The following is a 26,337-nucleotide window of genomic DNA, read 5'->3' as shown; positions in this document are numbered from 1 at the left end:
AAACGCGAAGCAGCAAGTCGAACTGTTGGTGAATGCGTCAAAAATAAAGTTCATGCTGGCAAACGGAGCCGAACACAACCGGGTCCGTCTAGCTATAGTAATGTGACGGTAGATGGGGATACCTTCGAGGTGGTGGAGGAATTCGTCCATCTCGGATCCTTAGTAACGGCTGACAATAATGCTAGCCGTGAAATGCGAAGGCGCATCATCAGTGCGGTCTAAAAAGATTCACCCTCGTACCAAGTGCACCATGTACAAGACGCTAATAAAACCGGTGGTCCTCTGCGGACACGAAACATGGACCATGTTCGTGGAGGACCTACAAGCACTCGGAGTTTTCGAGCGACGCGTGCTAAGAACGATCTTCGGCTGTGTGCAGGAGAAAGGTGTTTGGCGGAGAAGGATGAACCACGCACTCGCTGCACTCTACGGCGAACCCAGCATCCAGAAGGTGGCCAAATCCGGAAGAAATCGGGTAGGACATGTTGCAAGAATGCCGGACAACAACTCTGCAAAGATAGGGTTCGCGACCGATCAGGTTGGCACAAGAAGGCGTGAAGCGTAGAGAACACGATGGGCGCACCTGATGGAGCGTAGCTTGGCGAGCATTGGGCTTTACCGAGGATGGAAATTGAAGAGCGGTAGCCAGCCGCGTTGTATTGTGGCATACCTTTGTTGATTATGTCTTGTCTTAAATGTGATGTTAAACAAATAAATCTATGTATGTAGTTTAACATATCAAATCAAGTTCAAGTGAAATTCTATCTACGGATTGGTGGTCTAGTGGCTACCGCTTCTGATTCATACGCAGAAGGTCCTGGGTTCAATCCCTCGTCCCTTTCCTCCTATTTTGTATCTTTCTATCTACTTTCTCTCTCACTCTCTCTTTCTCCTACATATACATCTCACGTATATTTGTATGTTCGTAGCGATCGCTAGAACCAGAAACGGATTGAAAATAAGCCGTTTCCCTTCCTTACAACTTTCATCATAGCACAGTGTCAATCTATCATATAACGCCTACAAGTTATGCAACCAAGCGGACTGTGCCGCTTCACAGTAACCTTCACACAATCTATCGCTTTACGCCTGGCATCCTTGCACCAATGCATGATCCATGAGCCAAAAATAAACATTTCCCACCAACACACCAACATCCGCATGACCTTGTGCAGGCGCAGAGGATTCAACGGCCTGATTGGGGCAAGCGATTGCAATCATCACTTCCATTGGCGAATCTAGCTTTTTATTTTTTCTTGCTCACTCTCCTAAACAAACACGAGAAAGAGAAGGATGAAAAGGGGTGCCGCGGCACCCCTTTGCATCCCGCTCTTCCTCGTGTTTACCAAGAAGGATGAATGAGAAAAAAGAAAAAGCTGGATTCGCCAATGATCACTTCCCTCCCCTTCCCCATTGACCAGCAATCATTGGCGTACCTAGGATTTTTTTCTGGAGGGGGCCCAGGGGGGCCTGACTTATAATGACTTTTAAGCGGGATGGGCGCCAGATATGTGAATATGCAAATCGGCATTGCAGTTTTGAGGAATCAAAATGACTGTTTTAGATTTGTTCATAGTTTTGTAAACTATATGAGTATAAATAATTCCTCCAGGATTTTCTTCCATAGCTTGTTGCAGCGATTTCATCATGGATTCTTCAAGAGATTCCTTCGAGAATTCATATATCTTCGAGGATTTGTCCTGGGATATCTTCAGTGGTTCCTCCTCTTTGAGGTTTCCTTCAGGAATTTCTCCAGAGATCCTTCTGCAGGTATTCCTTCAGAGATATCTACAGGGATTTCTCCATATATTCCTTATGGAATTCCGCTAGAGATTGCTCCAATTCCATCTGTAATGATGCGAAGTATTTTTGCAGGAATTTATTGAAAAAAATCTTTCAGAAAATTATACTAGCAATTATTTAAAAATAATCCAGGAATTGCTTAAAACATTTGTACACAAAATTCTGTATGGACCCCTATACAAGTATTCCTTCAAAAATTCGCCCAGAAATTACTACAGACACGGATTTCTTCAGATTTTTTTTTCCAGGGATTCCTACAAAAATACTACCAGGAATTCGCTAAGAAAGCTTTCCTGAGATTCCCTAAGGAATTCCTCATGGGGTTTCTTCAGAAATTTCTCCAAGAAGTCCTGCAGGCAATCACCCGTGAATTCCCTCTACAATTCTTTCAGGAACAACTTCCGGAATTATTTTAAAAATGCCTGCAAGAACTCTACTTGGGATTCCTTCAGAAACTCCTCCAGGAATTAATCCACGATTTCAGGATTTCCTTAGGAATTTCAGCAATTTCTTCAGTACTGCGATTTCCTCGGAAACTTCTTCTGGAATTCCCTCAGAAATTAAACTTTGTATTTCTTCTGGAATTCTTCCTGGGATTCCTCCGGGAATTCCTCAAGGGACTCCTCCGGGAACTGCTCAAGGGATTTCTCCAAAAATTCCTCAAGGAATTCTTCCAGGATTCCTCTGAGAATTCTTGCATGGATTCCTCTTAAAAAATTCTACAGGGATTCGTCCAGGCATTCCTCTAGAGATTCCTCTAGGGACTCCTCCAGGAATTCCACCAGGGATTCCTCCTGCAATTGTTTCTGTGAGTCATTAAGAGAATTCTCCAGGAATTCATTCAGGGATTGCTCATGGAATTTTTGCAGGGAGTCCTCCAGGAACCCCTCTAGAAATTTCTCAAGGAATTTCTCTAGAGATTCCTCCAGATGTTCTTACATGCGGAATGTTCCAGGCATTCCCCCAGGAGTTTTTCCAGGGATTCCTCCAGAAGTATCCCAGGAACTCCTACAGGAATTCCTTCAAAAATAATTATCGCAGTTCCTCCAGCAATTTCACCTGAAAATTCTCCAGGGATTCCTTAAGAAACTTCCCCAGGGATTTCTTCAGGAATCCAGGGATTCCTTCAAAAATTTCCCCAGAAATTCCTCCAGGAATTTATCCAGGAATTATCAAAGGTATTCCTCCAGGCATTCCTTTAGGATTTCATCCAAGCATTTCTCTGTGAACTCCTCCAGGAATTCCACTAAAAATTCCTCCAGGATTTATTGCGCATTGCGCAGTTAAAAGTGCGACGAGGAAGTGCGGAATCTCTAATAAAAGTGCGGTTTGGTGTCAGATTGTTTCGGTGTCTTCACCGCACTTATTCATTAGCTCATGATGAACAAGTGCGGTGAAGACACCGGAACGATTTGATGCAATATCGCACTTTTATTTAACATTCCGCACTCTGTCGCAGTCCAGTTAGCAATGCAATAAACTATACCATTCAGGAATTTCTTCAGGAAATTTTCCCGGGATTCATCCGGAAATTTTATCAAGAATTTCTCCTCCAGGGATTCCTTTAGAGATTCCGCCAGGAATTTTTTCATGGATCCTCCAAAAATTGTTCCAGGAATACACCAGGAATTCCTTCAGGGATTCCTATGAGGATTCTTCCAAAGATTCCTCCAGGAATTCCTCCGATGATTCCTCTAGTATTTCCTCCATAAATTCCTCCAGGAATTCCTCCTGGAATTCCTTCAGAAATTGCTCTAGCAATTCCTCCTGGAATTCTTCGGGAAATTCCTCCTGGAATTCCTCCAGATACTTATCTGGGAATTCCTCTAGGAATTTCTCCAGAAATTTCTCCAGGGATTCCTTCCAAAACTCATCTAGAGATTCCTACAGGAATTAATTCAAGGATTTCTCCAGGAATTCTCCCAGGGATAGTTCCTGTTGGTAATATGCAATACTGTTTCCTCTCAGTGTGGCATTCGGCGAGATCGAAGGCGAGATCAACCCTGCGAAAACTGTCCACAGCAGAGCCGAGCGAGTGCGCCACGCGTGCACCAATGAGTAGCATTATTCATTCAGTCCCTTACGTTAAACCCGTTCAGACGTGATTAAAGTATTTTTCTAGTTTCATTCACACGAAGTGTTTCATTCCGAGTCCGATTCCCTTCTTTGGTTATTTCGTTTCCATTGTGTTTTGTCCACCTCTGCCCAACAGTTCCACGGAATTGCCCCAAGAATTCTTCTAGGGATTTCTTCAGGAATTCCTCCTAAGATTCCGCCATGATTTTGTCCAGAAGTTCCTCCAGGAATTCCTCCTGGGTTTCCGACAGAAATCTGTCCAGAAGTTGGTCCAGGCATTCCTCCTGAGGTTTCTCCAAAAATTGCTTCAGGGATTCCTCCAGGATTTTTTTTTTCAAGAATTCCTACAGAGATTCTTCAAGAATTTCTCTAGAAATTTCTAGGAAAATTCTCTAGGAATTCATCAAGAGGTTTCTTCAGAATTACCCCAGGAATTCCTTCAAAAATTCCTCCAGACATTGATCCTGGAGTTCCTCCTGAATTTTCTACAGAAATTACTACCGCAATTTCCTTCAACAATTCCCCCAGGAATTTCTCCCGGATTCCAGGAATTACTCGAAGAAATCCTCCAGGGATTCCTGCATGAACTCCTCCTGAGATTCCTCTTGGAATTCCTTCAAGGATTTCTTCAGGAATCCTCCAGGAAGTTCTCCAGGGATTCCTTCAGAAATTACCCCAATTCTCCTGGAATTATTTCAGATATTCCTCCAGGCATTTCTCGATGGGTTTCTCCAGGAATTCCACCAAGAATTCCTTCAGCAACTACCCCAGGTATTTCTTCAGGAATTCATCCAGGAATTTCTTCAGAAATTGGTCCAGGAATTCCTCCGCGATTTTTTTTTCAGAAATTCCTACAGCATTTCATCCAGCAATTTCTGCTGGAAATCTTCCAAGGATTCCTTCAGAAATTGTTTCAGAAATTTATGCAGGAATTCCTCCAGGATTTTTTTCCAGGGATTCCTCCGGAAATTCTTCCATGGTTACCTCCAGGAACTAATCCAAGAATTTCTTCTCAAGGGATTCCCCCGGAAATTATCACACAGGTGTTTCTCCAAGGATTCTTCTAGGGATTTCTCCAGGAATTCTTCCTAGGTTTCCGACAGGAATTTGTCAAGAAATTCCTCCAGGCATTCCTCCAGAGGATTTTCTAGATATTGATCCAGGGATTTTGCCAAGAGTTTCTCTAGAAATTTCTCTAATGTTTCCTCTAGGAATTCCTCAAGAGGTTTTTTCAGCATTAGCCCAGCAATTCCTTTAGAATTGCCTTCAGGAATTCCTTCAGGAATTGATTCAGGGATTTCTTCGGAAATTGCTACAGCAATTCCTCCGGGAGTTTCCCCAAGAATTCCATTAGGGATTTATTCAGGAATTCTTCCTGGGTTTCCGACAGAAATTTGTCCAGTAGCTCTGTCAGGCATTTCTTCTGAGGTTCCTCCAAAAAAATTCTTTAGGGATTTTTCCAAGTATTCCTGAAGGGATTCTTCCAAGAATTTCTGTACAAATATCTCTCAAGATTTCTTCTGGAATTCCCCAAAAGGATTCTTCTGAAATTTCTCCAGAGAGTCCTCCTAGAATTCCTCAAGGGTATTTTCCAGAAATTTATCCAAGGATTCCTTCAGGATATCTTCCAGGGTTTGCTCCAGGAATTCATACAGGAATTTCTCCAGGGAGTCCTCAAGGAATTTCTCAAGGAATTCTTCCAGGGATTCCTCCAGATATTCCTGCATGAATTCCTCCAGGAATTCCTCCACGGATTAATACAGGAATTCTTCCAGGGATTATTATAGGAGTTCATTCGGGAATTCCTCCAGGGGAATACTCCGAGAATTTTTCTAGAGGTCTCTCCCAGAATTACTCTAAAGGTTTCATCAGAAATTCATCTAGGATGAATTCCTAGATATTCCTAGATAGGATGAATTTCCAAGGTATTCGTCCAGAAATTTCTCCAGGGATGCCTTCAAGAAATCCTTCAATTATTCCTTCAAAAATTCCTTCAGGGATTTGTCCAGAAGATTCTCCAGGATTTCCTCCAGAGATTCATCAAGGAATTGCTTCAGGGATTTCTCCAAGAATTCCTTCTGTGATTTCTCAAAGAATTTCTCTAGGGATTCTTTCAGGAATTCGTCCAGAAATTCCTCAAAGGATCCATCCAGATTTTTTTCTAGTAATTCTTACAGGGATTCCTGATACGGTTACTTAGGATTCCTCCAGGAATTCATCCAGGGTTTCCTCGAGGCAAACTTTCAGAAATTCCTCCAGGGATTCCTACAGTTTTTACTCCAGGCATACCTACAGGAATTCCTCTAGGGGGTTTTCCAAGAATTCCGTCAAGGATTACTTCGGGAATTCCTGTAAGGATTCCTTCAGAAATTCCTCTCGGGATCTTTTCAAAAATGTATTCAGGGGTTGGTTCAAAAATTTCAGAAACCCGTCAATCATCTTCTCCAGGGAATCACCCAAGATTTTTTCCCAGGATTATCTGAAGGTTTGCTGAATTTCTTAAAGGATTTCTAGAGGAATTGCTCCAGCGATTTGTATTGGAATTCTTCAATATTATTTTTCAGGAATACAGTAGAAAGGAAATTCTCCAAAAAGTCATCCAGGTATTGTTTCAAAATTATCTCCGGGAAATATTTAAGGAGTTCATCCACAGATTTATTCAGGAATCCATCCATGAATTTCTTCCAGAATACTCCCTGCAGTTCCTGCACAGTAGTTTCTTCATAAAGTAGTCCTGCGATTCTTTCGGAAATATATCCTATGATTCTTACACAGTCACTGTAACTAACTTTAAATATATAAGTACTTACATGCTAGAAGCGCTTTCGGACATTTCTCCAGGTAATCCTTCAGGAATTCATCCAGAGAAGATTCTTTCGGAATTCTCCCAGGAGCTGTCGAGGAATTCCTCCAGGGGAATTCCAGAATTTTTCTCCGAAAATACTTCCAAGAAATTCATCAAGAATTTCTCCATGGATTCCCAGCAGAGATTCTTACTAGGACACCTCAAGCTTATATGGGATAATTACATCTCAAAAAGTTCGATGGGCACCCTTTCGGTTCGTTCTGATTTTCAGCTAAAGTCATTCACAAGGTTCATATGGAAAAAACCAGAAATTGATCACCGCTACCAGCACTACACTGATTTATATAGGATAGGTGAGGGTTTTTTTTAACGTAATGTACAAAATACAACAGCGTGAATGCTGAAGAGTGCAGTAATGCTTTTCAAGAATATAATGTTATTATTTCCAATTTCATCGTGTTACGTTTAGTTGTAAAAGGTAGTTAGTATCAATTTGCTGAGGCTGTTAATATTTTATTCGCTGATCAATCCAACCCTCTCTTCTTTTTGGCGTAACGTCTAAACTAAGATAACGCCTGAAGAGTTTAATGAGAACGTTGGAAAATATTATAACTTCCTCAATGAACATTTGAATTTTTGAATTCTTTGATAGACACGCAAATACCCGATGCCCAAGAAAGTCAATGAAATTTATAGTTATCGACTAGAAATCATCTTCAGCATGGTTTCAATGAATGCACTTGCGCTTACGCTTCAGCTATATGGGCCTTTTATAATGTGACATCTATTTTCTCTGGGCTCCAAAAACTTCTGCTGTATTCCATTTCAAATTCTAATAGAGTTTTCTTCCACATGATACTTGAATTCCACAAGGAAGCATTTAACCAAGCATTTTACAATATTATTCTGTGATGCTGCTAGAAATTTCAGAACTTCTTTGGGATACCCAAAACAGAATTCCTTTGAAAACTTAAGATTTCATTATTCGGTGATTTAAAAAAGAAGTCGTACAAAGAATTGCTATTTATATATGTAATTATAATTCATATTTCTGGTATCATATTTCCAAACTAAACTAATAGAGTCAATCACATAGTCCATTTTGGACAACGATCTTGTAAAATGTGACAAGTTAAGAATAGTCTCCAATAACTATCAATTCAAACGCATATTATGCCAAATCAATGTCTTTTATGGATCTATGTTTATCATTAAGACAGTGGCTCTCAGATTTTTCTAATTTCTATACATAAAGTCATGAAAAATTCCTGGGGGGGGGCCTGGCCCCCCAGGCCCCCCTCTAGTTACGCCAATGCCTGCAACCTTATGCAGCAGGCGCCATTTTCGCCTAAAAATACAAGACCACCAACGCTCACACACTGAAGATTCCTGTTAGTCCCAAGCAGCTATCTCATTGGTTCCTTGTGTGAGTGTAGCTGATCTGGCGATACAGGAGTAGCAACTGCGGGCGGTCAATCAAGCTCAAGCTCAAGCTCAATTCTATCTACGGATTATTTCAAAAATTGTTCTAGTGATGCAGTTTTGATGAACGGCAAAAATGGTCCAACGGGACAGCGTATTTACTTAAAACTCGAAGGATCCCTGTTAAAAACCTTCCTGAGGCCCCATGAAAACCCTATGAAACACCTACCACCCCATAAGACTTCAAGATACTCTCATGAACATGGTTAATACATGGTAATACTCAGCAGCCTTGCCTCGATGATGTTTGACGATTTGTATCAGTGATGATCTGATATCATCTATTATCCCAAATTTGCAATTCATTCAGTCAATGTCAAAAATTGACCATACCACTGGGAAACATCAAATACAAAATAACAAGTATTGAACAAACGGGACATATCACGAACCGGCTCATGTAGGCTGTAATTGGTGTTTGCAGGTGGAAGATTGAGGAACGGGTGAGATCTTAGACTACGGCGGCGTGTGTTTATATGCAGCATTCCTAGAAGATCAGGGCAGTCTATGTTGCCTTGCAGAAGATCTCCTACAAAGCAGACTTTGGTTACATTGCGTCTAGCACTGAGAGGTTCCAAGTTAATGAATTGACAGCGGCTTTCATAGCTAGGCAAATTTAGCGGACTCCTCCACCTGAGATGGCGTAGCGCAAAACGAATGAATTTGCGCTGTACTCTTTCGATGCGGTTTATTTCATTGTTGTAGTAAGGAGCCCAGACTACTGCCGAGTATTCCAGGATGGGGCGTACAATTGAACAGTATAGCGACTTCAAGCAGTAGATGTCCTTAAATTTTTCGGCAAAGCGAAAGAGGAAGCCAAGCTGCGACGATGCCTTGGCGACGACGTAAGCGACATGGTCTTTAAATGTCAGTTTAGAGTCAAGCAGAACTCCGGGTTCTACGGAAGCCAAGGGGGCTCCGAGTAAGAAATTCCCCACACTCACACGTTCGCAGAGGAAGCAGCTTAGAACTCTCCGGGAGAAGGGAAAAGACCGGAATGAGGTCTTGTCCATAATCCTGAATAAGGAGAGCGAGCTCACTTCCTCAAAACGCTCGAGGAACGACCTAGAAAAATCCGCCACAGAGGACCCCAAACAAAAAAGGGTGAAGCACCATCTGGATCCGACAGAGCACGCCCAACAGTCCACAAACAGCGCGCCTCAGAAAAACGTGTCTGGACAACAAAACCCACCCATGAGGAAAACAGCTGGTATCAGCTACAGTGATATGGCCAAAAGCGTGAAGGTCGGGATAATACCCAAAGACTTTCCCACCGTCCAACTCACTACAGCCCAGCTAGACCTTCTACAAGAAGCACTCCTGCTCAGAGTAGTTCAACAACGAAACGAGCCAATGAAACCCAAATTCAACAACCTCATCTACAAGTCCGGTTACATGGATCTAATCTGTAAGGATCAAGAGACTGCTGAGTGGTTAAAGAGAATATCCCCATCCATGAAACCCTGGGAAGGTGCAGAGCTGATGGCAATGGACGAAGTGGCGATTCCACGTCCAGAGATGATCCGAGCATTCTTCCCACAAAGCTCCAGCTATGACGACGACCGAATAAAGGCTCTCATAGAAAGCCAAAATGACATCACAACAACTAATTGGCGTATTGTGAAACGATCCATTCTGAAAGACATTCATGTCGAATGGATCTTCACAGTAGAGGGTGCGTCGATGGAAAAGTTGAAGAAGTCCAAATACACCCTCAACTACCGATTTGGTGAAATCCAACTAAGGAAGATTACAGATCAACCGACTGCCGATACCGCCAATCCGACTGGAAGGCCGACCCAAGAGCAATCTGAGGAGGCCTCCTGTTCGGGCAAGGTTCAGCTAACTGGAAGGCCGACCCAAGAGAAATCTGAGGAAGCCTCCGGTTCGGGCGAGGTTAGTAAATCTCACCCCAAAAGCACCATAAAGGCTAGTCAGTCCGCCTCTAAAGGAAAAGCTCGAAGCTTACATGCGACTCCCTGCTCTAGTGGTACCAAACCAAAGGTATCTAAACAGGGCAAAGGGAGTGCAAAAAGCGACAGTTTGACCACAGAGGCGAAACTGGCGGGCCAGGTCGCTACAGGGAAGAGAAACAACTCAAACTGTAACACCAAACGACACCCTGATGATCCGCAACATCCAAAGCCGGATAGTCGTCGTCCGGAAAAAAGCGGTAACCCCGGAAATGGCGACTAAAGTTCTGCAAGTGAACCTCCACCATGCTGAGAGCGCCACGGGTGTGCTCTGTCGGAGGTTCACCAAAGAGAATCTAACCGTGGCCCTCATTCAAGAGCCATGGGTCAATAAATCCAGAATACAAGGTATTCCACAACACTCATGTAAGTTGGTATATGATGACAGCCAGCTTTCTCCTAGAGCGGCTATTTTATTACATAACAACTGTAAATACTTTCCAATTTCAGAATTCATAAAAAGGGACATCGTAGCTGTCAGGATGGAGGTACCTTCCGCTAGAGGGAGTAGAGAGATCTTGATGGTCTCGGCATACTTCCCAGGTGACGTGGACGAAATCCCTCCTCCAGAAATAGCTGCGCTCGTAGCCTACAGCCACCGACACAACATCCCCTTCGTCATAGGGTGTGACGCAAATGCACATCACACCGTATGGGGAAGTACAAATATAAACACCAGAGGTGAGTACCTGTTACAGTTTCTCTCTTCCAAGAACATTGACATTTGTAATGTTGGTGACAAGCCCACGTTTGAAAACCTCATTCGTCAGGAAGTTTTGGACTTGACTCTATGTAGTCGGTCTATCTCTGATAAAATAAAAAACTGGCATGTTTCTGAAGAAATATCAATGTCAGACCACAAACACATCATCTTCGAATGGGAAGGGGGTCTAACGATAGAAAAAACGTTTAAAGATCCTAAGAAAACTGATTGGGAATCCTACTCAGCTATCCTACAATCTGAAGAGTACATCATAGAAAGTCACATCAAGTCCATTACACAATTGGAAGATGCGTCCAAATCCATTAAAAACAAAATCCTTAATGCCTACCAAGAGAGCTGTCCAACTAAATCAATTAGTTCGAGCAGAGACGTTCCATGGTGGAATAAAACTCTTGAGAAGCTTAGGAAAACTGCGCGTAGGGAATTCAATCGTGCCAAGCGAACCGGCGATTGGAGCCTATACAGAAAGGCCCTGACGAACTACAACAAAGAAATAAGGTCAGCCAAACGGAAATCGTGGATTCTAATGTGTGAAAGCATAGAGAATACACCCGTAGTGGCCAGACTCCAAAAAACTCTTTCAAAAGACCACTCCAATGGTGTGGGTAGCCTCCGAAAGACGGATGGTTCGCTCACTGTAGAGCCTAGCGATACACTGAGCGAATTGTTAAAGATCCACTTCCCTGATTCAATCCCTGAGTCGAGCATCGGCGACCAAGACACTGGAATTGCTGTCTCAGATCCACAAGAGATCCAATCATGGGTTTCTGGATCTAAAAAAGACGCAATAAAGGTTGCAAAGGAAGCTTTCACTCGGGCCAGGGTTGAGAGGGCTGTGAGATCTTTCGAGCCATTTAAGTCTCCTGGCATGGATGGAATATTCCCAGCGTTGATCCAAAAAGAGGAGAAAACACTGGTTCCACCCTTGGTTGAGATTTTTAGGGCGAGTCTGATTTTGGGGCATATACCCAACGATTGGCGTCAAATCCGGGCTGTCTTCATTCCGAAGGCAGGAAAGAGGGATAAAACCAACCCCAAAGCATTCAGGCCGATAAGTTTATCCTCTGTAATGCTCAAAATTATGGAAAAGGTACTATGCGAGTACATAAATCACAAATTTATGAAAGCAATGCCTTTGTCAAAAAACCAATTCGCTTATCAAAGTGGAAAATCTACGATCTCGGCACTACATACGGTAGTTCAAAAGATCGAAAAAACACTCAATGCAAAAGAAATTGCTCTTGTAGCATTTCTTGATATTGAGGGCGCATTCGATAACGCTTCTTATTCGTCTATAGGGTCAGCAATGTTGAGGAGAAAATTCGACCCATGCATTGTTACCTGGGTACATGCTATGCTAGCTAATCGAAAAATCTCCTCTGAGCTTAGCGGTTCATACATTACTGTTAAAGCAACAAGGGGATGTCCGCAAGGCGGAGTGCTTTCTCCTTTGTTGTGGTCACTGGTGGTGGATGAGCTTCTAGACAGCTTAGAGAGAAGAGGCTTCGAAGTGGTTGGATATGCTGATGACGTTGTCATTATTGTACGAGGCAAATTCGAAAGTGTTATCGTGGAAAGAATGCAATCTGCCCTAAATCACACATTTTCCTGGTGTCATGAGGAACAACTAGGCATAAATCCTACAAAAACTTCCATTATCCCTTTCACCAAACGGAGGAAGGTCCAACTGAAACCCCTTTTCTTGAATCATACACAACTAGTTTATTCAAGCGAAGTAAAATATCTAGGTGTCATACTCGACGCAAAACTGAATTGGAACTCTCATCTCCAATCAGTTTTGCAGAAAGGTCTCAATACACTTTGGGTTTGTTCAAAAACCCTGGGTAAAAGATGGGGCCTAAAACCAAGTATGATCATGTGGATATATAAAACCATTGTTCGTCCCAGGACTACTTACGCTTCCCTTGTCTGGTGGCCTAAAACTAATGAGGCTGCTGCAAGGGTGAAGCTCAACAAAATCCAACGCACCGCTTGCATAGCGATCACTGGTGCAGTTCGTAGTACACCCACTTTGGCCCTAGACGCAATGCTTCACCTGCCCCGGTTAGATCAATTCATAAAGCTGGAAGCGGAAAAAAGTGCTCTAAGGTTAAAGAGAACAAAAACGCTGCTGTCGGGAGACCTTACGGGTCACCTCAGCATATTAAATGAATTTGCCATAAATCCCGCAATAGGAATTTGTTGTGACTGGATGGAAACGGTAGTCAATTATGACTTACCTTACGATGTGCTCATTCCTTCCCGCCAGGAGTGGGAAGGAGGTGGACCCAGCGTTCCAACAGGCTCTAAAAATTTCTTCACAGATGGTTCGAAAATGAATAATCTGACAGGCTCCGGAATCTATGGCCCTAGAACAAAAATCTCTGTCCACTTAGGACAGTGGCCCACAGTATTTCAGGCGGAAATATATGCAATATTAGAATGCGTGTTATTATGCCTGAGGAGAAAGTATAGGTTTGCAAAAATATGTATTTTCTCTGACAGCCAAGCGGCACTTAAGTCGCTTAATAACTACATTTGTAACTCAAAGCTAGTGTGGGAATGCATTCTGGCTTTGAAAAACTTATCCATACGCAATCGAGTCTACCTATATTGGATCCCAGGACATACGGGTCTAGAGGGAAACGAGATTGCTGATGAGCTAGCCAGAAATGGATCTAATGAAAGGTTCATTGGCCCTGAGCCCTTCTGCGGGATCTCAGACTGCTCTGTAAAAATGGAACTGAACAAATATATGGTCAGTCAAATCACATCAAACTGGAATGCACTTCCCCATACGAGCCAATCTAAAAGGCTCGTAACGATAAACCCCAAGAAAACCCAACAACTATTAGGTCTCAACAAAAGGGATCTCAACATCTACACCGGTCTAATAACTGGACACTGCCCCTGCAGATACCATCTACAAAAGATCGGAGCAATCCAAACCTCAAATTGCCGCTTCTGTGATGAGGAGATGGAAACATCAGAACACATCCTCTGCTATTGCAGAGCACTCACTCAACGTAGGTTCAAAGTTCTCATCAAGCCCTTTTTAGGGCCTGCTGACATATGGATCTTACCTCCCAAGGACGTGGTTGGCTTCATAAAGCTAGTCTCGCCAGAATGGGGGAGTCACATACTGTAACTCAGGATCTCTATTCATCAATAATAGATGGTCTTGAGTTCAGTCGATACCAAGGTATCTCAGTGACAAATATGTTACTGAGATAACTTGCGTACCTCACAGCAAAAGGGTATATCACAATAGTTCTAAAATCTGGACGCAGTGATCTTCACCCGACAAACGAGAGAGAGAGAGAGAGAGAGAACTCCGAGATCCTTGACTGTCGATTCGCGTTTCAACCGAACACCTTCCAAAGCGTAGTCGAAGTGGAGAATGGACTTCTTACGGCCGAATGATATGACAGAGCACTTAGATACATTTAGTGACATTCGATTTGATGAGCACCAAACAGAAAAGGTTTCAAGCTGGTGCTGTAGAAACGCTGCATCGGGACGTTGCTTAATCGTGAACGGCAAAAATGGTCCAACGGGACAGCGTATATACTTAAAACTCAAAGGATCCCTATTAAAAACCTTCCTGAGGCCCCATGAAAACCCTATGAAACACCTACCACCCCATGAGACTTCAAGATACTCTCATGAACATGGTTAATACATGGTTATACTCAGCAGCCTTGTCTCGATGATGTTTGACGATTTGTATCAGTGATGATCTGACATCATCTATTATCCCAAATTTGCAATTCATTCAGTCAGTGTCAAAAATTGACCATACCACTGGGAAACATCAATCAAGCTAAATTATGTAATTAGATTTACTTTGCATATTTACCCACCCAAAGGTATAACGGAAAGTGCATTGTGACAAACGAAACTGTTGCTCGAGTGGAAGTGCAAAAAGAATACGCTGCACGCCCAAACTAAAATTGCACTAAATTTCATGGAGAAACCTATTTTGCCATAGTGGTATTTAAGAATCATTTATGCAACAGAGAATTTTCCTTCTGCCTGTATTTACCTACGCGTTTGAAGACGAGAAATCATAGTAATGAACCGACACAGCTAGAGCAGAAACAACTTCGTTTGCAATCTTAAGAAATCAAAGTTTTCCAACACACAATTGAAAGTGTTAAGAAAACCAACAAGTTGCTACAATACCTTACTCTTCGCTCTTTTCACTTCCAACGGCTCCAACCCCTGGAAAAGGGTTAAAACCACAGTTGCCGGCACGTCGTCGCTGGAGAATTCATTAGGGGAAAAGAATCGGTTTGGAATAGGTGCTTTTGATTCGGTAGGGTTTCGTTTTACCGCCTGCCGGAGGGAATTGCAAGGGTTGAACAATTTGGTGAACTCGACTTCAAAGAATTGCACTAAGAAGAGGTTTGGCATTTAAAAGTTAGAGAAAATATTGAACCCTTTGATTGATTCGTCAGAATCTGTCGTGAGGGCTATGATATGTAGTATTACGTTTCTTAGACTACTATCCATAGACACACACAGAAAAAATATCATGTAAAATTCAGCGAAAAATCATGCATATAAGGGGAATGCTAGAGTTAGTGCATATTTACATTAGATATCATGTAAAATTACGTTACGTTCGTGTAAATTTCCGCTAATAGTCACGTAACCGGTTGAAGTCCATGATGGTTTACGCGATGGTTGGCGGAAATTTACACGATGATACTGTAATTTTACATTATATCTCATGTAAAAGTGCACTAACTCTAGCATTCCCTTCATGTGCATTTCTCGCTGAATTTTAATTACATTTTTTTCTGTGCAGATAACCAGATGTCCACTCTTCCTGAGAAGGGAATTTCGTAGAAAATGTCCTATATGGAAAATTACCAGCAATTGTATCACTTGGAGCAAGGACAACGTTGGTCCAATTCACCAAAAGTGGAAACAACGAGGTGTGTGTTGAACTGCGGTTCACAGGAGTTTCCTCTAGTAAACCGAGTACCCATAGGCGGTAAGTGCAAGAAAGTGCTTCTTGTTTGAGATGAATGTATAGTGGGCCTGGGCAGGGTACGAAAAACGGATCACGCCAAAAAACAAACGCTTTGTCCTAAGCGGTGCATGTTGGTAACAAAGGCGCTCCGCAACAAACGCATGTCAGGCGATGAGAGCAACAAAACAAACATCGCTTGCCGTGCATGTGCTGATATTCCGGCCTTTCTGCTAGAATTTTCGACCCACATTATCGAATTCATAAGCATTTGGACGAAATAAGACTCTTGCAAACCTCAGAGTTGAGTTTCAGTTGTAAAACAATGCGAAAATCACGATGTGAATATTTAGAACGAGACAAATATTCCTACCGTTTTTGTTGTCAACAAACTCGGGAGCGATTTTGTCATTATCTGCAAACGAAAAAACAAAGCGTTGTTGCCGTGCCTTCTTTGTTGCCTATTTTTCGCTTGCGGTGGCATATTCGCCTTGACGGAGGCTCTCTGAGAGAATTGCGCTGTGCGTGAAAACAATTTTTTTTAACATGGGAAAGGATAGGAGCTGCATTTTTAAATGCTTCTAAAATCGCCATTAAGCACATCCTTTGGAGATGGCCTAACTTTGATTAGACCGTTCTCACTTCGCCCTTTTGCCACCACACAAGACATCCATAGGCCAATATTGGACGAACAACAGCTGTGTAAATCCATTTGATATACTTGGGTTTTAGACCCAAGTTGTACCAAAGGTTCGCCGGCATTGCCCGAAGGCCATACAAGCTTTCTTGATTCTTAACTAAACAAGGTGTTCAGAAAAGCTTGGAATCAAGAATGACTCCATCGTACTTAACCTGTTTAGTTATATTGAATTCAGATTCAACGAGACGTAAAGGTCGAACACCATTACGGTTTCGCTTTTCCGTAAAAAGAACAATAGATGTTTTACTCGGATTTACCGAAAGGCCATATTGGCGACACCAACCCCCAACTAAAGGGTGATACGGTCATAATTTGGTCACACAATTTGTTTCATAACTTGAGACTGCGTACACCAAAACAGCTGATTTTTGGACCAGTAATGGTACATTATATGTAGCTTGTACCATAAAATTTTCAAGTTGTTTCAAAACATGTTTGAAATGATCAAATCCCCTCTGAAGCAAAATAGGATAAATTCCATCTGCCCCAGGAGATTGGAAACGAGCAAAGCTATTTAGTGCCCATTCAATCGATTCTAGAGTTATGATAGTCCGAGCCGAAGCACATCCGGGGAAGTGTGTACTGAATAAACAATCCAAAACTTCCTCATCAGAGGAAGAGAAATCCCCATTTGGCAAACGAAGTTCGTTCACTTGAAAATCCTTAGATGTTGCAAGGATTTTGTTCAACCGACTGGCTTCACTCAGACTGGAAACATTTGTACAAAGGTTTTTCCAGCCGGATCGTTCAGCAGACCGAAAAGCTTTCTGGTAGGCCTTGCGAGCCGACCTGAAAGCCTCAGATCCAGCAGAACGTCGTCTGTTCCAATTCTTTCTACATTGTTTCCTGAGCTTAGCCAGATCAGAGCTCCACCAAGGGGTTCCTCTTGTGCACCGCAGAGTGCAAACTTTTATAAATTTATGAGATAATACATTTTTGAAGACTGACATTTAATGATGAGGTAGTTTCTTTCGCAGATACGAACGAGTGCTATGGTTGGGAACAAAATAACTCAAAAACAAGCAAGAAAACCCGACCATTTTCATGTTAAACCATTTTTCCCCAAGAGTGCATTTTTAACCATGATTCCACACTCACTTGTATGAAAATTTTCGCTTCCTCCGGTCAGCTGCTCCGTTCCCCATACCATCACCGTCATCGTGATGGTGGTGGCCACCGTGGTCAACTCCCATATGCAGGGTCTCGGCTCCACCCACCGGTAGAGTCTGTTGATGGCTGTTGAGATTCGACACGGCGGCCATACTCGCATGCATAGAATCCAACAGGGCCGCGCTGGGTACGGTGACCGTTGAGACGGTAGTCGCCGTCAAATGGTCATTTCCAGCGGTATTCGCACTGTTCGGAAAGAGAAGAGAATGAGAAACAAACTGAATGATAGTTTTTTTGGAAATCGAGTTCATCAACAACAGCGAATACCAACACGAACACTACAAGCAAAGTATAATCAACAACATGAACATTTATTACAAGATAAATAGCTATGATGATGCAACGTAAAATGTGTAATCAGATAATCAAGCGATAGTTACGTGAATAATTAATATTATACTGCTTTCAAAAAAGATATGATCCTTTAGATATCTAAGTCTCGTTGGATTCCCACTTATCTTCTTCATTGACCATTTTGAGTTCCCGAGATACTTAGATACTGAAAACGTTCATTTCGTTTTAAAAAGCATCGTATATTATTCGCAGAGACTTTGGAATCCACTAGCAAACGGCTTCCAAGATCTCCACGCTTCTATTTTCTACGATTACATCCAGCAGAACCGAGTCGTGATTATTATTACTTGGTGGGTGATCGTGATGCACCGATATCATAGAAGACGTTATGGTGATGATAATTCTGAAGCAATCCGCCGGTACTGATGACGGGATTGGTGATCTCACCGCTAACCACCGGAACCAGTGGCGACTGCTGCACCGGCGAACACGATACGGACACTCCAAGTTCGGTCAACTGATGCGGCTTCAGCTCTTCTAACGTTAGAAATTCACGCTCTTCTTCCGGTACTTGCAGCAAATGGTTGTAGGGCAGATCTTGCAGCGAGAAGTTTCTCGCCACCATGCTTTCACCGGGGTGCTTTTTGAATTCCTATGATCTACTCGCACTACTAAACCGTCGCACATTTCAGTTCACTGAACAATAGCACCCATCACTTGGAGGATATTCAAACAGGTTTGTTTTGATTCACTCGATTCACTAGATGCAAAAGCTGAGATAAGTACAATTGGCGGGATCTGTAATTAGCTGCACAACAACCGGTGGCTGACGACGCATAGCATATTGGCAACATTAGATGAACGACGCACGGTGTGCTGAAACACGATTATTATCGAACTTTCATGAACCTCTTTTTTTATTTCGTTATAAGTTAGCCTTAATCGTATTGAAAAGGATTCTGGAGGGTAGAAAATCTTTCATCGGGGAAAATTAAAATAAAATTAGTTTTAGTATTCTATCATTATTCTTATATAAACTAGTGTTATAAAGAAATTAATAAAACTAAGCTCGTCTTAAAAAGTACACTTTTTAATAATAAATTTTAAAACCCTTAAAGGGAAACAAGCGTAGGAGTTTTACAACGAATAACAAGTTTTTTAGACGTTCGTTGTATGTGTCCAGCCCACTTTAGTCTACCAAAATTCATATATCAGCAATAGAGCACTTTAATTGCCTGACCTTCACGTGAAGGTTCTAATTTTTATCTGTTGATGGATTTCACCCAGACAAAACCCTTTAACCCTTTGGAGACGGCATTTTAACCTTTCTGGATGCAACCTCGCTGGTCTAGAACACGTTTGTAAAGGTCAGTTTTCACGCTGGACTAATGTGCCCCATCTGTCTCCAAAGGGTTGAAGTTTATGGGACATGGTCACAAGAGAACAAACATTGAAGGGGTCGCCAGTTAGCCTAGTGGTTGTGGCTATGGATCGCCAATCCGGACACGGCGGGTTGGATTCCCATTCCGGTCGTGAAAATTTTCTCGACTCCCTGGGCATAGTGTTGTATCATTGTACTTGCCTCACACTACTACTGAATTATTGTGCGGATTGTGCGTTGCTTTCACAACAGAACGTGCCGCCAACTTCCAGTCGGCAGCTCAGAATCATCGCGACGAATCAAGCACCACCTCCACTGTTCCTTGTGTTAGTGAAATTGGAGAATCAATCGTCACACTCCCACTAGTTGATTGGTTGGTAACGACAATTTTTCTTGATAATACTTATAAAAGCATGCGATCCCGATTCCGGTACGAACTCACTTTTCTTGTGTAAAAAGTCGTAATAACACAATCAAACGAACGAACGAACTGCATTCAATCCAAAGATGTCAGCTATAAGCCTGACTTCTAAACAAAACGCCGTGAACGTATTCATGTTCTTTCAAGCGTTGTGATTACTTATCAATCAAAGTGTATCATACCAACCAAAGGTTATGGGTGGCAACACTAAAAGTTAGTAATAAAATTAAGTTATTATGTGCCCTTAAACTACCGGCAAGCAACACTTACACGTCATTATTCGGATTGTTTTCAATATGCATGGCAATGCCAAACACATGAAATAGTTTTCTGAAATTTTTGAAATTATTTCATGCATACCGCATATATACTATTATCAGAAATGTGGCTCCAGAGAAGCACGTTATCCTCCATTTACGACATTTGAGCAATTGAAACCGAATTGAATGTATTCGACCTGCGAACAATAAAAGGAATGATATCCCACTTGTAAGCATAACAACGCATAACAGCAGAATTAGAGCACAATATCCATCAAATTTCTATTTTGACCTGTTTGATTAAAAAATCAAACGATTTTAACTAGTACTTGCTTTTTTATTGCATTCGACGATTTATTTCGCACGTATTTGAAACAACAGTGCAGTAAGTTAGACTTGCGCTGCCGTATTTCAGGTGTACCGTAATCCGAGTTCAAATTGATAATTTTAAAATTATTGCGGATAAAATTAGTAGCAATTTGAATATTTCCAAAAGAATTTGTGCAAAACCAGTACTGGGTGAATCTCTATAAAACTATGTGACAGAATGTTGTTCAATAAATGTAAACTTAAAGATAAACTCGAAAAACCAAAAAAAAATATTGTTTTAGTTGTGTTTTTCTAAGGCTAATAATTCGACGAAATAGGCAAAATTAAATTATAAAGTTTACCATACACGCCTTAAAGTAGGCAAATCACTTTTAAATTCTTCTTCTTCTTCTTCTTCTTCTTCTTATTTATGGCTCGACGTTCGCATTGGAGCTTGGCCTGCTTCTCTTCAACTTAGTGTTTTTAGAGCACTTCCACAGTTATTAATTGAAGGGCTTCCTTTGCCTGTCATTGTATGAATTTGTACATACACTATGCCCACGGAGTCGAGAAAATTTTCCCGACCGAAACGGTAATCGAACCCGCCATCTCCGGATTGGCGATCCAGCCTTAACCACTAGGCTAACTGGAGACCTCTGGAAACGATAAATGGACTATTCCATTGTAAAAAATGAAGCTTTTTTATAATAAGTTAATAGCTAGAATAGGTGCTTCACAACCAAGGATACACAGAAATAGGAACACAGTAGTAATCCCTCGAGGATTACACACACATTATACATGTGAAAAATAAAATTCTACTTGGAAGCCTCTATTTACTCGGAATTCTAGTATATTCAATGATAAAACGTGTCAGATAATTATTATTTTATTACACACCATTAAAAGGGGGATCAGTCATAATATTCAATCGAGACTCATAATATTGATCGATTACACTCTGCAGTTTAGACCCTAAGCTATCGGTGAAATCGAACCTTAACACCTTTCCAACAGGATTTTAGGAAAATTGAGGTAATTTTACACTAAGCACACCATAATCACAGGTGTAGAAATTAACTTGTATTATGTATGTTCTTGGTTGCTCTAGCGTCTCTTGTGACACGATCCAGAAAAACTGTCCAGTTTCCTTTGGTGATTGCTTCAGCAGTTTCTTCGTTAATTCTCTCTGAAAATTGTTGAAATATTGCCAAAAATTTATTGAAGAAGTTTCCAAAGGATTTGCCTAACAATTTCTTAAAAGATTTGCCTCAGTAATTTTCAAAGAAGCTTCTAACGGATTTCCTGAGAAAATCTTGAAAAATTTACTAAATTTTCGACACAATAGCTGAGACAGTTTCCAAAGGAATATTTCCAAAGAAATTTCAAATAATAATGCAGAAAGAGTTCAGAAAAAAATGCTTATGGAATTCACAGAGGAATTGCTGAAGAAATTTTCAGAGTAATTGTCAAAGGTTTTTTTTATTTGTGAATATGCTAATTTTTCACAAATTGCCGAAGGGATTGCCTTTTTACTTCAAAAGAAATTTCCGAAGGAACTACACAGAAGATATTTGACGCTTTAAAAAACACAAGCACAACTTTGTGGGCGAATTTCTTAAATGAATGTATGTCTCGAATGTTCTTCTAAGATGCTTTTACAAAGAGAGTAACATACGAAATGGCCCAGAACGCGAGATATACAAAGATCATTCCATTTATTACGTAAGAAAATTTTTACTATTTTTCGACAAACCCCCCCCCCTCCCTTTTGTAAGAGAACCCAAAAATGTTTGTATGGCTCGTTAGATTTTTCAAACACAGACACTCCCCCCTCCCCCATAAACCCTTACGTAATTAATGGACAGCCCCATAACAGGCTTTTGTGCTTCTGAACTACTTAGCCCAAGATAGTATCCTTCAAAGTATAGGATGTACGTGAGACGGACTCAACTATCTAGGCATTCAATAAATCGGTGGCCCAACTATATGAGGGACCATTATCCAGCAAAAATGACTGGATTATCTGGCAAAATAGCTCAATTTTCAGGGAAAAAATATGGCGAACGCAATTTGAATCATAACGTATTCTTTCTGAAAGCTTTTGTTCTCCAAAGAAATATTTTCAAAAACAGAATATTTCCAAATGGTCCAGAACACCAAATGTGCTCTTAGGAACACTTGCCACAAGCTGGGAATTCTCGAACCAAATTGTTTTCTATGTTAGGGAGCGTCCATGAATGACGTTGCATTTTAGGGAAAGCGGTGAGCCTCAGATTGTGTGGCGAGTCATATATTAGATGGAAAAGTATACGTTTTCCGTATTGAAAACTGTGTAGCCGTTAAATTCCTGCAATACCATTTATATGTTAGCAGAAAAACACAAGAAAAATAAAAAAAGCCAAGACTTTCATATAACCGAATATTTTCCTTTAGAATCTCAAAATAACGGATTTCATTTTGTATTTCATTTCATTTTGTAACTACAGTATCAGACAATAAAAATGCACCAAAGCCGTTTTTTATTGGCGTCACTAGGTGAAATGCCTAGGGAGGGCTTGTCAACTTTAGATTACCATAGCTCAGTTATTTCTCAACCGATTTTTTTTCATTTTTCTGTGTCAAACTACAAAACATTTCAATTTTTAAAATCTTTTGAAAGAAAGTTCAGTGATAACTATTAACCCTTTAGCGCGCGTGCAGCAGTACAACACTACCAAAAAACCTCGCTCGTCGTATATAGCGTGAGCGCGGTGCAGTTTCAGCTGCTTGATGGCGCGGAAGTTTACATAATATAAAAGTTACAACTCACTCAAAGTGCAAATTTTCGGTAATACCAATCCGTGTGGTCAATTATGAGTTTCAAATAAGGGTCATTCCATATGAAGTGACCGAGAAAATGTGAAAACTTGCAACCGACCATCACGGATTTGAACCAAATTTGGTTGAAACATTTGTTTAGATGGAAAAAGAAAAAATCCAAATTTTGGTGCCGATCGGATCACCCCTCGGCCCGTGGCAGCACCCCTCGTTTTGGCCGATATGAAAATTATCCTCTCTTTCTTTTATTTTTATCATTGAAACGATTGCACCTACACATTTTCGACCTTCGGCTTTTTTAAAGGAAATCGTTCAGGGAATCCAGAAAAAATATTATTTTTTTGGTACAGTGTTGCCAGATATCATATTTTTCAATTTTAAAACTAAAAATCGATTTTTCTCAAAATACGTATATTTTGATTTTAAAAATTTTGATTCCATCGTGTTTATCAGACGTTTTTCTATCGAAAAAGCTTAACTCCCCAAAGTAATTTGCGTCGTTCCTGAGATATAGCGTTTTTAAGAAAAAATATTCTTTTTTTTCATATAAAGTATCATATAAAATCAGGTGCAGTTTATAAATTCCGTAAAAAAACATTGTTCGATGCCATATAATCACGTTTTGTGCTGATTTGAACAATATCGAGTATAAAAAGGATTAAAAAAATGTGACAGTGTTGCCAGTTCATCAATTATGAGTCTATCGTAATGGACTAGCATAACCTGTTGAACTAAAAAAATGTATCTGAGATTGAGATCATCAATTTTAAACAAATTTCATATATTTTAACATTATCTGAACAGAAGTGCTGCCAAATATGTAATATTTATTGTAGAAATCTTAATTTTACTAGAACATTAGTATAAAATCTAATTAACAAGCCAAAAGTATTTTTTTTATTTAGGTTTAGTACATTTGGCAACATCGACGTAAAATATATTCAGGAAAACATTTGATGAGTGTATTTATAAGCAACAGTGCTGAGAATGTAATTTCGATATAACTACATTCAATGACCCACAGCTAATTTCAGAAGCTGAACCTGATAATATGGAATATGATAAAATATAAAGTATGATATCCTTTGGAATTAGATAATTAGATACTACGCATCGTCGCGCAACTGGTAGCTCAGACTTCAGTATTTTTAGTTTATATTCGAAGGCCCAACTCCTTATAAAAATCCCTGTAAAAATATCTTTTGATTGATTTTTACGGCAGTGTTGCCAAGTATGCTAGTATTTAGCGGAAACGCAAACAATAGATGCGGGTATTGCGTTTACTCTTACTGGATTGCCGAATAATAGATCATGTCTTTTATTGACCCAGGCAGAGAAGTGAAGAACAGTGTTGGGTATTGTGTTGTCTATTGATGTGATTGCATATGGTATGAGTTTTTGTTTGTTCTTCGTGGCGAAGAATGAACAAAAATTTCTGAGTGAAATGGATTAGTGGCGTTTGCTCCCTAGAGCCTACTTTTCTTAGGCTTTTTTTGCATGGAAAAGAGATCGGTTGTACGCGAATGTTAATTCCGATAAATCAAATCGATTGTTCGATCAATTATAGATGACTCCCAGATCGACAATGTATAGTATCATATTAAGGATCGGAATATTCGCCTCACTCCATTCATATTCACTCCTTTTTGCTGAATCGAATCGAGAAAGATGCAGCAAACGGATTGTCGTGATCAAGCACGTAACCCCTTCACCAGTGGAAAGCCATGCGCAAGTTGCTTGACATGGATATTCGTTGCCGTTCGTCGCAGTTTTGATCGCAAGCGAATGAATGAATGGCGAATGGTGAAGAATGCTGGTGAGTGATCGAAGTGGCTGCTGTCGTCGCTGATAAGCAAACACACAAACTAAAGCGACAACCGTTCGCTGCGATTAACCATGGAGTAGCAATTATGAATTGTGTTGCCATCTATGCTCATACTCATGCAGTGTTGCCAAATGTGCTCGTTATGTATAAAAACAGAAATCATTTATTTTTATTTGGTGCTATCTATTTACGAAAGCTTTTGTGTAAATTAGATGTTTACAATAAAAATGACATGTGTGGCAACACTTCCATCTACAACATCGTTGAAATGAATAAAATGACAATTGAAATGCATTTCACAATAGATACATTTTATATTTTAACAATTTATCCTCATCTTTTCCAATAAACCATTTTTTTATTGCTAACTATCAAACCAACAATAACTGTCAATTATCGGGTCATTTTGTCAGATAGGACCATAAACAAGAAAACACAGACAAACAGACGTAACATTGGAAAAAAAAATCCAACGACCACGGTTTTAACGATCTTTTTAAACCTTTATAGTTGTAGCTTTCACAACCAGAGGTGCGCACATCATTTTTCTAAGCGTTAGACGTTTCACCTAGTGTGTTACGTCTGTTTGTCTGTGAAGAAAAGGTCAACAGCAGGGTCGTTAGAGAAGATGTGTATTGTTTTTATCCTGTTCACACATCTTGCAACACACATGGTGCGCATTTTCAGAATAACCTGTACATTGTCAAACACTTGAAGGTTAGGTTTCATGGTATAGTAAAAAAGGTAAACTGGCAACACTGTCACAATTTTTTTAATCCTTTTTATACTCGATATTGTTCAAATCAGCACAAAACGTGATTATATGGCATCGAACAATGTTTTTTTACGGAATTCATAAACTGCACCTGATTTTATATGATTCTTTATATGAAAAAAATGAATATTTTTTCTTAAAAACGCTATATCTCAGGAACGACGCAAATTACTTTGGGGAGTTAAGCTTTTTCGATAGAAAAACGTCTGATAAACACGATGGAATCAAAATTTTTAAAATCAAAATATACGTATTTTGAGAAAAATCGATTTTTAGTTTTAAAATTGAAAAATATGATATCTGGCAACACTGTACCAAAAAAATAATATTTTTTCTGGATTCCCTGAACGATTTCCTTTAAAAAAGCCGAAGGTCGAAAATGTGTAGGTGCAATCGTTTCAATGATAAAAATAAAAGAAAGAGAGGATAATTTTCATATCGGCCAAAACGAGGGGTGCTGCCACGGGGCCGAGGGGTGATCCGATCGGCACCAAAATTTGGATTTTTTTCTTTTTCCATCTAAACAAATGTTTCAGCCAA

General features: G+C 40.5%; 3 protein-coding genes across 9 annotated transcripts in view; 1 reads left to right on the top strand and 2 right to left on the bottom strand.

The window, feature by feature from the left end:
• The window catches only part of LOC134288404 (uncharacterized), a 250,015-nt gene that overhangs the window by 11,762 nt on the left and 211,916 nt on the right, over positions 1–26,337 (bottom strand). The window lies entirely within an intron of this gene.
• Positions 1–26,337, bottom strand: part of LOC109404937 (protein cycle) — a 161,339-nt gene that overhangs the window by 73,986 nt on the left and 61,016 nt on the right. For 2 of the 7 annotated variants that reach the window (XM_062853200.1, XM_062853198.1), the window contains exons 2-3: positions 18,354–18,766; positions 17,641–17,898 (exon numbers count right to left, since the gene is read on the bottom strand). In XM_062853200.1, the coding sequence (XP_062709184.1) occupies positions 17,641–17,898; positions 18,354–18,631 (536 nt within the window). In that variant the 5' untranslated portion in view covers positions 18,632–18,766. Of the gene's footprint in view, positions 1–17,640; positions 17,899–18,353; positions 18,815–26,337 lie in introns of those variants that run through there. The other 5 variants (XM_062853202.1, XM_062853203.1, XM_062853199.1 and 2 more) reach the window with 4 other exon arrangements.
• On the top strand, positions 9,307–14,190 carry LOC134288405 (uncharacterized). The gene is made up of 2 exons (XM_062853206.1): positions 9,307–10,003; positions 10,064–14,190. Exons 1-2 carry the CDS (start codon positions 9,362–9,364, stop codon positions 10,361–10,363), a joined length of 942 nt encoding a protein of 313 aa, XP_062709190.1. The 5' UTR covers positions 9,307–9,361; the 3' UTR covers positions 10,364–14,190.

This window comes from Aedes albopictus, chromosome 2 (assembly GCF_035046485.1).
Source record: "Aedes albopictus strain Foshan chromosome 2, AalbF5, whole genome shotgun sequence".
Taxonomy (NCBI): Eukaryota; Metazoa; Arthropoda; class Insecta; order Diptera; family Culicidae; genus Aedes; species Aedes albopictus.
This window is presented reverse-complemented; position numbering and strand designations above follow the sequence as displayed.

Excerpts from the sequence above, each read along its gene's own strand:
- LOC134288405 (XM_062853206.1), top strand. The coding sequence starts at position 9,362 with ATGAGGAAAACAGCTGGTATCAGCTACAGTGATATGGCCAAAAGCGTG. Across the intron at positions 10,004-10,063 it reads AGGCCTCCTGTTCGGGCAAG|GTTAGTAAATCTCACCCCAA; the intron begins GTTCAGCTAACT and ends GGTTCGGGCGAG.